This window comes from Dendropsophus ebraccatus, chromosome 4 (assembly GCF_027789765.1).
Source record: "Dendropsophus ebraccatus isolate aDenEbr1 chromosome 4, aDenEbr1.pat, whole genome shotgun sequence".
Taxonomy (NCBI): Eukaryota; Metazoa; Chordata; class Amphibia; order Anura; family Hylidae; genus Dendropsophus; species Dendropsophus ebraccatus.
This window is the reverse complement of record NC_091457.1, coordinates 5079100-5090224: the sequence shown is the minus strand read 5'-3', so window position 1 is coordinate 5090224 and position 11125 is coordinate 5079100. Positions and strand designations below refer to the sequence as shown.

Here is an 11125-nt window from a genome sequence, read left to right as displayed (position 1 = left end):
GTATGATAGTGAGCAGAGCTGTGTATATAAGGGGGAGGATTTGCTCAGGCTGCAGAGACACAAAGATGCTGCACAAGTTACTGCCGGTCACTATATCACTGAATTCTGGGAGCCCCGGGTTATTACTTTATAATTACTTTATACCTGGTATCTTCTTCAATGGCATCTTCTCCACTAAAAATTCCCTTCTGCATGTTATTCCTGTGTGTCACATCTTGTTATTGGACAAGTCAGTCTCCAGCACCGGCCTGTAGGCTCCAGTTACAACCAGTGTATGAGGACTATGAATATGTACAGGATGGAGACATTATGGTCGGAGGAGTTGTCAGCATCAACTCTTTCACATCCTCTATGGCCTCAACAGATTTGAAGAACATGGTTTGTCTGCTGTAAGTGCCAGAACATATGATCTAATGAACTATGGCTAAACTGCTAGAAGGGGTGTTATATTTTACATTACTACTGTCCCAAGAACTGCATAATGTGAACCAGGAGGTGATTTAGATCTTACAACACGAGGAGTTATGAAAATGGCCCTTATTGTTTTCATTGTAAGACTCATCTCTTGCTATGAAATTGCAATTGCTAAGAAATCACTTAAAAGAGCTTCGGTTGCAAAAAAAAAAAAAAAAAACTTTGACATGTCATAAGATATGTCAAAAGTTATTGGTCTCACTGTCCTGCGCTGGGTTGAGCAGACTTCCCAGAAGAGCTGTGCGTTATAGTAGGATATGTCAGCTTTCTTAACGCTATTTGTCCTACTGGGGTCAGTACCTATTTCCAGGTGACTGCCCTGCGTCTAGTGGAAGGTATCCCTGGCATGGACAAGGTTTCCTCAGAGGACGTCACTCCCTCCTGATGTTTATAGCACTGCATGCTAGCTGTAATCTCCAACATAAAAGAATACGTTTTTTTTGCCCCTGACAAGAGTCCTGGGCTAAGCCAGTCCCTGGCTTCACTGCAGCAGGAAATGTGCTCTGTGTGTGTGTGTGTGTTGTGTGTGTGTGTGTGTGTGTTGTGTGTGTGTGTGTGTGTGTTGTGTGTGTGTGTGTAGCCTCCTCTTTTATAGGGGTAACTTAGTTAGTGTGTGATTGGTGGGGCTGTGTGTGGGAATGAGAGAGAAGAGATAGGAAGAAAAGTTTGGGAAATAAGCCTGAACCTGTTATAGGAGGAAACATTGTAGGTAACATACTGTAAAACAGTTAACCCTTGAACCTTCAGATGTGCATAGTACGGTACATGCATAATAAATACATCTAATACTTAATAAACTCTCCTTCATCCCCTTCTGTGTGAACCTGAGAAAGTTACTTTACCCAGGTGTGTAAATCTTAGTGGAACACCTGTGCTGGGACACTACAGAGAGAAATAGTATCCCCTCTAGCAGTGCTCCCCCATTCAATTATCTTTGTACCCTTTGGGTACAGATACCACTGTAGTGTCCCAGTACAGGTGGTGTTCTAAGTTTTTATACCACCTGGGTAAAGTATCTCTTTTAGGTGTCACACGAAGGGGATGAAACTGCTGTTTGCACTTTCATCACTAGGTGTCTCCCTCTCCACTGTCTGGATGAGCACAGCTGAGGTTAAGGGTTAACTCTTGCACTGTTTCATCTACTGTTTGACCAATCGCAGGTGCTTCACATAGTTTCTAATCAACAGCTTCACCAATGGAAGGTTAGACCTAGTCATCCCTATTTAGTCTCAAGTACTTCCTGGTAGGAGGTCTCCAGTCAGTCACCGGCAGCGAGGAGAGACAGAGAGATTTCTGATGCAGTTCCAAGCCTAGCTCCCTGCAGCTTTTTCTGCGATGCAGATGGCGCATACTAGAGAAGCGTGGACCAGCATGTGTAGATGTGGACTAGGAGCTTCCCTATTTTCAGTGCACTGCATATTAAAATCAATTTCTGGTGACAAATTTGCCTGTAAAATAAATTTTAAGGTACAGTGTGTATTATAATATTACATTCTGAATGCATGTTGTCGTTACTTCAGTCTTCTTATTTTATAGTCCAGTACTTTTCTACTATGAGAATCTATTGGCTTTCTTTTACGCTATTGAGGAAATCAATAAAGATCCTTCTATTCTCCCAAACCTGACTCTGGGATATCACATCTATGACTCCTGTGCAGATCCCAGGAAGGCCATAAGGAACATCTTACAGATATTATCTGGGCCCGGACACATTGTCCCCAACTACTCCTGCACTCGGAAGAAGAAGGTGGTTGGTTTTATTGGGGATCATTACTCATCAACTACTGTACCTATAGCCCAGCTCCTGGGGATCTATCCCTACTCACAGGTTAGACAGAAGGACATATTTCTTACATTAAATTATTATTTTTATCCCCTAGGTCACGGGTGTCAAACTAAAATACACAGTGGGCCAAAATAATAAAATTGGACAAAGTCACGGGCCAACCATGATATTTAATAAGGATTGCATGCAGCATTTCTGGAACTGTCAGAGCAGCGTGTGGCGTTCCTGGCACTGCCTATCCTAAAGTATTTTTCCTGACATGAAAGTTACCCATTATATAACTCAAGCAGTAGGTAATCCCATAATTGTGCCTCATGTAGTAGCCACCCCAAATAGTGCCCCACAAACTAGCCAGGCCTACTATTAGAGACCTACATAGTAGCCAGCAATCTGTGTGCAAGGACCAGAAATTGCATTTGTATTTTCCTTTGCAGTGACAGCAAGTACATGCTACAGGATGTGTAGGAGTTAATGTGTTACTGTGATTTAACACTTTCTGACTGCCACCTACTGGCAAAAATGGTTTGTCAGCCACCCCTCTGCCTCTGGGTCTGTTGCATCCCTGTCTTAAAGTCTCCTTTTTCTCCTGTCCAATCTTGTGTTGAGATACCTCAGGCTCCTCTACAACAATGGGAAACCATCCAAAAGTCCCTAAGCTGAGAGAGCAATATGCTTAGATCTAGTCTAGTTTAGAGTTAAGCACAGTTTTGTTCCTGCTAGTGAATTTAGCTAACCTTTAGGTTAAGAAAATGTGGTACATGGGCCTGGCCACCCGGCCAGTACATTAAATTGTGGCTCATAAGTGCGTGCTGAGTATCCTGAGTTCCTGTGTCCCTGTCTACTAGCTATGGTTGGCTAAACTACGTAGGGTGCGGCTGCCACTGATGAGGGACTAAGACCTGTCCATGCTAAGAGGATTTTTCAAGTCCACAGAGTTACTATTACAGGCAAGCTAGCGGTTGGAGAAGTGCTTCTTGCCCACATGTTCCACTGCAGTTTGCTTAACCTCTTTGGCATAATTGGAAAGGTTATCTCCATCCAGTTGTTTAACCCTTTGAGGACCAGGCCCAAAATGACCCAGTGGACCACACAAGTTTTCATTTTTGCGTTTTCATTTTTTCCTCCTCCCCTTCTAAGAGCTCTAGAACTTTCAGTTTTCTATCTACAGGGCCATGTGGGGCTTGTTTTTTTTAGTTGTACTTTGTAATGGGGTCTTTCATTCTACCATAACATGTATGATGGAACCCCAAATCTATTATTTATGAAGCCATAAATTGGTGAAATCGCAAAAAAGAATGCAATATGGTAACGTTTGGGGGTTTGTGTCTATGTAATACACTATATGGTAAAAGCGACATGATACCATTATTCTATAGGTCAGTCTGAACACAGCCATATGCAGGTTTACACAGATTCTCTAATGTTGTATATATTTTTTTAAGAAATCCTTTTTTTTTTGCAGTTAATTCTTATAACGGTTTTATTTTTTCACCTATGGGGCTGTATGGGGTGCTATTTTTTGCGTCATTATCTCTAGTTTTTATTAATACCATATTTGTTTAGTGTGGATGTTTCAATACATTTTTATAATTTTTTTTTCATGTACAGTATAATGTAAAATTGACAATCCTGGCGTTTTTTCCCCTCTTTTCGTTTACGCCGTTCGCCGTTCATGATGAAGATTGTTATATTTTAATAGATGGGACAATTCCGCACGCTACGGTATATTATATGTTTATTTATTCATTTATTTTTATATGTTTTATTTATATAATGGGAAAGGGGGGTGATTTTAACTTTTATTGGGGAGGGGCTTTGGGGTAGTGATTTTCACATTTTAAGCCCCCCTGGGGGACTTTTACATACAATACTTTGATTGCAGACACTGATCACTGCTATGCCATAGGCATAGCATTGATCAGTGTGAGAGGCGATCTACTCATTGAGCCTGCCTGTGCAGGCTCATTGAGCAGAAAGCCGATCGGACTGCACGGAGGCAGGTAAGAGACCTCCGGCGGTCCGATACAGCAATCGGGACCCCCGCAGTCACACTGTGAGGGTCCCGATCGGTAAGTGACAGGAGACTCCCCGTCACTTACACTTAAACGCTTAAACGCTTTAACGCTTTATAGACACGCTGCAGCGCGATCACTGCAGCCTGTCACTATGAGCGTGCTTCATAGCAGCACAGACACCCAGGGCGTAACTCTACGTCCAAAGTCGTCTAGGGGTTAAAGCAAATAAACCATCAGGTGAATTCGCTTTAAGTGTTGCATATGAATAGAACGACGTTGGTGCGGGGTACCCGGTGTCACAGTCCTTTTTTTAAACCACGACCCAGGTCCCGCACATGGCACCAGCCAGCGGGAGAGAAACCCTTTCCTTCTATGACAGGGCTCCATTAATTCTAATGGAGCCACATCACACGGCGGAGGGGGTTTCCTCAAACTTGGGGCGGGCCAGCACATTCTTTTCATATGCAACACTTAAAGCAAATGTACCCAATGGTTTATTCCCTTTAAACCTGGGGCAAGTACTACTGAATCTGCTGCTTTATATTCTCTTCAGAATCGCTGGATCATTCATTGCTTTGAGTTTATTTTTTCTCTCTATCAAGTAATCGCAACGTCAGCCAAGGTTGTCCAGGCCACCTAGAACAGAGTGCCTTACTAAATAGAAATGTTTCAGGTGGTCCACCTATCAGTTAAAGTCTATCTAAAGTACCCTCTAAGAGACTTCCTAAAACCATACATATTCCTCAGTTCAGCCTGTTTGCTAAAGCAGAGTCCAAGAACCTTCAAAGGGAAAGCTAACAAACGAGATGCAAAAACAGCGTCTTGTGGACAAGGGACTTTTACTTCTTGTTCTATTTCAAAACTTGTTCAGTAAAAGTTACAGTATCTGTTCTGCAACTACCGCTGACTCCCTGATCTACTCTAATCCAACGGGGGTTGCGCGCATTATGGTCTCACCATGTTCATATCCGTGAATACTTGAAGAAATCTTGACAGGTACACTTTAAGCAAACCAACCCCCTGAAACGGGTTCTTATTCTATTTTCTATATAACAGTAATAATCAAAGTTTTTCTTTTAAATAATACAGATTAGTTATGGAGCCACAGACACATTGCTGAGTGACAGATCGCTGTTCCCATCATTTTTCCGGACTGTTCCCAATGACCACACCACATATTCAGTCATATCTCATTTTCTGAGCCACTTTGGTTGGACCTGGGTTGGGATCATATCTTCTGATGATGAAGCTGGAGAGAAGGAAACACGTCTGCTGACAAACCTCCTCACCTCTCGTGGAATCTGTGTGGCCTATGTCATAAAAGTAGGAACTAAGGTTTTTAATGGAAAAGATTTGTTTAGAAGACATATTGAGGTGATGGATATATCGTCTGCTCAGATTATTCTGATTTGTGGATCTATTTCTACCTTTATGAGAGAGTTCTTTTTTAAAATGTTTAAGCTTGGGATACATAAGAAGACCTTTATCCTTAGTCCCACATTTTTACCTCTTATTTTATATAATAAAATGCAATTACAGATATTCAATCTTAGTTTAGCGTTTGAACTGAACCCGGGAAAAATGCCAGATCTGAAAAGTTACTTCAAAGGTTTCCATCCCCTGAAGTATCCGAAAGACATGATCCTAGAAGATCTTTGGATCACATTGTTTCACTGTTCATCAGGAAAATATGATAAGGATTTTTTGTTTAAATCTGTATATGAAATACCTCTTCATAAATGTAATGGATCAGAACAAATAAAAGATATTCTACCTCCATCTACAGCAAACACTTTCCCTATGTATCGCGCTGTCCGATCCATGGCTGACGCCTTACACAACATGTACATCTCTCATGGCCATCAGCTACATCAGCCTCCACACAAGGTGACTCTTTAGACATAATTGTAAAAAAAAGTTAAAATATGAGATATCTATTTTCTCATTTATATATTTATGGAGGGGGGGCACTGTGCTGTGCTGTTTGCTGTGTGGTCCGGGTGGGGAGGCGGGTGGCTGGGTTAGGGTGTGGCCGCTGTGCGACTGGCTCTGTGGTCCGGTTTGGCACGAGGGTGGCTGATTTGTTGTACCGCTGGCTCTTCGGTCCAGATGGGGTGGCGTTGTTGTGGGTGCTAGCTGTCTTCAGAAGACTGGACCTAAATACAGTAAGTATAGCTGTTATATAGCTGCCTTCAGGAGACTGGACCTGGATATAGTAAGTATAGCTGTTATATAGCTGCCTTCAAGAGACTGGACCTGGATACAGTAAGTATAGCTGTTATATAGCTGCCTTCAGGAGACTGGACCTGGATACAGTAAGTATAGCTGTTATATAGCTGCCTTCAGGAGACTGGACCTGGATACAGTAAGTATAGCTGTTATATAGTAGCCTTCAGGAGACTGGACCTGGATACAGTAAGTATAGCTGTTATATAGCTGCCTTCAGGAGACTGGACCTGGATACAGTAAGTATAGCTGTTATATAGCTGCCTTCAGGAGATTGGACCTGGATACAGTAAGTATAGCTGCCTTCAGGAGACTGGACCTGGATACAGTAAGTATCGCTGCCTTCAGGAGACTGGACCTGGATACAGTAAGTATAGCGGCTATATAGCATGAAAACTAAAAAAAAATAATAATTAAATAAAATTGCTGTTTTTTGAAAGTTATAACAGCAGTGACACTTTAAGGCCAAAAGTAGCACTGTAATGATAAAGTTAATAAAGGTATGTAAAGAGATGTACAAAAAGATTAGTGAATTCCCCATATCTGTAATGAACCATAGCAGTAAGTAGAAAAGGGGGATAAAAAAACATATTAGGGTACGTGCACACTACGGAATCGTGACAGAAATCCATAGCAGTCTCTGCAGCTTGTGACCGTGCACGTCTCCGTCCGTATCATAGATTCCATTCCACGCACGGGCGGATTCCACTGTCCATCCAAAGAATAAACTTGTTAATTCTTTGGACGCACGGCGGTATCTGCCTGTGCATGGAATGGAGTCAATGACACTGGCGGAGATGCGCGCAACCACCAGAGTCCATGACCAGAGACCAGAGACGTGCTGCGGAATCCGCAACAGGTTTTCCGATGCGATTCCGTAGTGTGCACATACCCTTACAGAGCTTACATCTGTTATAGTGCGTTACTTTTTATGTCTATTCATATTTTTTTTATTATTACATTTACCACATTTGATGTAATCTTCTTCTCTTTCTGAAAGGTGCACCATTCCTTAGAAGCAATAATGTGTCCGGATGACTCTGGGCTACAACATAAATGTTTTACCAAGAAAGGAGACATAAAGCCTGAGTATACCCTTCTCAATGCCTTAGCAATGGATAGAAAGGTTAAAGTGCATAAGTTTGGAGGGTGCAGGTTAAACTCCACGGGCCCCCTGGATTTTTGGGTTAACGCACAAAACGTAACATGGAAAAATCAAGAGAAGGAAGTGAGTTTTTGCACTGATGCCATGCTTTTTTTCCCCTCAAAGAGCATTGAAAAATTTAAAGTGATATGGAGAAGACTGCTGATAAGTCATCTGTACAGAATTACAGTGACACACAGGTGACTCCAGTAAAAAGATAGGATATAGTTGATCAGCGTCCTCCACCCTTCAAAATGACCTTTTCAAACGTCACCGATCATGCTTGCAGATATACCCATACAAAGAATATGTACTAGAAATGTTCCTTGTGCCTATGTCCATGGGGCATGCAGAAAATAGAAACACATTAACTACAGGGGTGTCACAACACCACACATACAACACAGTCAGGGAAGGGACTGGGTGGACACGGACAGTGGACCCAGATAAGTCTCCCCCACTGTCCTTGCCTCATACAGCCCTAGGTGACTGTGGGCAACTGGGCGAAAGTCCCTAACTTGTGATTTGCAAACACAAGATGCAGACAAGGCAAGAAGTTACAGAACAAATGCCAAGGGTAGGGAAGTCAGATAACAAGAGTAGCCAGGTAATATCTGGGGTCAGGAAACCCAGATCACAGAGTACAGAGCACAGGGGACTCCAAGCACGCTATATACACTAGTCAGACAATAGCTAGAATGGGGATGTTATATAGGAGGTCAGGGATCTGGTCCAGAATGTTATTGGACCAGATTCTTGATCTCCAACAAAAGACACCTGTGTAGACACACAATGACTAAAAGGGAGATCCGCGAGTCACACACAGTACAAAGGGAGATTAAAATCTTTCGCAGACCCATAGTGTCCCAGGTCAGGTTGCTTAGGACACCAATGGGTATCCATGATGTCACCTGGCCGAGACGGAACACGGAGCAAACTCATTGTGTGGCTGCCAGAGCGCCATCCTGGTGACCCAGGGCAGCTCTCCAGAAGCAGAGGAGGACATCGCTGGAGTCCTCGAGGGTACAGTAAGTATATGACGAGGGGACAAACCTTTTCTTCTAGACAAAAGGTTTTTATTGTAATTTTTCTTTGTAATTTATAGGATTTTATTTAACATGACTAGATTTTTTTAGGGTGGGGAATTTCACAGTTTTTTTTTGTTTGTTTTTAAATATATTTGAATTTCCTCTTTTTGAGTTTCAGACTTAAAAAAAAAAATAAATTAATAATTAATTTACTGATGTAGCCACCGTTACCTTGATATGTTGCATCAACACTGCATAGAGCGGGCTCAGGACGTTAGCCCAATCTATACGATGCATCTCCCAGCTTGAGGACACCACTAGTAGTCAACACTGAGCAATCTTTCATGTCGGCCATTTAATCATTTACATGAATCAGTTATTTGAAATCCATCCCTAATCTTGTCCACTTCCTGCAGATCCCCAGATCCCAATGCTCAGCAAGCTGCTCACCTGGACACAGGAAAATGGCGACCTCTAGTATACATCTGTGCTGCTATGACTGCGCCGCGTGTTCAGAAGGGGAAATATCCAATATATCAGGTAGATTCTGTATAATATCTCTTTATATGCATGTAGCCGATCTGTCACCAGAATCTCCTGGGAAGCATAGTACGGGACAAGTCCACTCTTTTAGTAAGTCATTTTGTACCCGTTGTCTAATATGTGCAATCCAAGAATACACCAGACTTAGGGGCCATTTACATGGGCAAATTATCGGCCAGGAGGGTTGCTAGAAAAGCTTCTGCCGCCGATAATCGTCATGTGTAAAAGTGACACTGATCAGGCGAGGACGGGGAAAGTGCCCAATCCTCAGCCAATTGGATCTTTTGAGCTTTAAAATTTATCATTTTCAGCAACACATCTTCTTGTGTAAACAGGGATATTATGTTTGGCCAATAATGATAAAAGGAAACTGACAGCACAGATAGGTATATAGGATATACTGTATGTATTGTTATGTATATATCTGTGCTGTTAGTTTCCAGATCACAAGCAGTAGTGTATACTTACATTTGAGCTGCTTGTGATCCGGCATCTGGGTGTCCAGTTCTCCAATCATTACTGTATCATCAGGCTCCACTACTCCAAAATGATTGACAGCAGGATTAGGCGGGGCCTGAAGATACAGCCGGCAGCCAGAATACTCGATACCTTCCTATTACCTGCCATGTCGCTCCCCCCATGCCTGCCCATCAGGCGAATGAGGGATGTGGCAGGCATACGTTAAGGGCACGGCATTTGTAAATGTCCCCCTTTGTTTTGCAGATAGTGAGAACTGCAGGAAATGTCCAGAAGACGCCTGGTCAAATGAGAACAGAACATTGTGTGTGATGAAGGAGATGGAATATTTATCTTATACTGAGGACATCATTTCTATCGCTTTTTCCTCTTTAGCCACTTTCTTCTGGATTCTGACTCTTCTCATTCTTCTCATTTTTGTTTCCCAACGTGACACGGCGATCGTGAGAGCGAATAACAAGAACCTGAGCTTTGTCCTCCTGGTCTCCATCATGCTGAGCTTCCTCTCTGTCTTCTTGTTCCTCGGTCGTCCTGTGGATACAACCTGCAGGTTACGTCAGATCTCTACTGGAATACTCCTCTCAATATCCATCTCTTCATTGTTGGCCAAGACCATCATGGTTTACATGGCATTCAGAGCCACCAAGCCTGGAAGTGTGTGGAGCAGATGGAGTGGAGTAACGCTCCCTAACTTTGTGCTCCTGATCTGCTCCTCTGTCCAGGGGGTCATCTGTATGAGTTGGGTGACTCTCTCTCCCCCCTTCCAGGAGCTGGACACACACTCTTATAAGGAGAAGATGGTAGTTCAGTGTAATGAAGGGTCAGATCTTTGGTTCTACTCTGTCCTGGGTTATATGGGGATTCTGGCCGCTGTTAGTTTTATTACAGCTTTCTTAGCCAGGACATTACCGGACAGTTTCAATGAGGCCAAGTACATCACCTTCAGCATGCTGGTGTTCTGCAGTGTCTGGATAGCCATGATCCCGGCTTATCTCAGCACCAAAGGCAAATACATGGTGGCCGTGGAGATATTTGCCATCCTGGCCTCTAACGCTGGACTGTTGGGCTGTATATTCTTCCCCAAATGTTATATCCTTCTGTTCAAGCCGGAACTAAATACAAGGAAACATATTCTAGAACCTAAACATACTATGTTACATCATTGATCCCGGTGACTACGGAAAGTTTTCCTCCTTTATGTTGAAGTACGGAACTAGTGAGCTAAATAATTATATTAACACAACATATTTTGAGGCAAAGGCATGACAGTAATTTGATTAATACGGCTTTAAATTAAGACCATGATCAATATTTATGGCCGTAGTGATAAAAACATTGCCATATTTTTGCTTCAGAAATGTTTTGTGAACATTTACAAAATTTATTGAAAATTAAGCCTTTGTATGCAGCATTGCCTGAAAAACAAATAACT

The 11125-nt window shown here is 42.5% G+C and overlaps 1 protein-coding gene across 1 annotated transcript; it reads left to right on the top strand.

Annotated features, from left to right (window-relative positions):
* The first annotated feature begins 309 nt into the window (after positions 1–309).
* Positions 310–10859, top strand: LOC138789173 (vomeronasal type-2 receptor 26-like). Its single transcript, XM_069967777.1, has 6 exons — positions 310–389; positions 2011–2302; positions 5365–6162; positions 7502–7729; positions 9090–9213; positions 9940–10859. The coding sequence occupies exons 1-6, from the start codon at positions 310–312 to the stop codon at positions 10857–10859; spliced, it is 2442 nt and encodes an 813-aa protein (XP_069823878.1).
* The last annotated feature ends 266 nt before the right edge of the window (positions 10860–11125 follow it).

Coding starts and splice junctions, on each gene's coding strand:
- LOC138789173 (XM_069967777.1), top strand. CDS start 310: ATGGTCGGAGGAGTTGTCAGCATCAACTCTTTCACATCCTCTATGGCC. Junction 2,303..5,364: donor GGATCTATCCCTACTCACAG/GTTAGACAGAAG, acceptor TAAATAATACAG/ATTAGTTATGGAGCCACAGA. Junction 6,163..7,501: donor TACATCAGCCTCCACACAAG/GTGACTCTTTAG, acceptor TCTTTCTGAAAG/GTGCACCATTCCTTAGAAGC.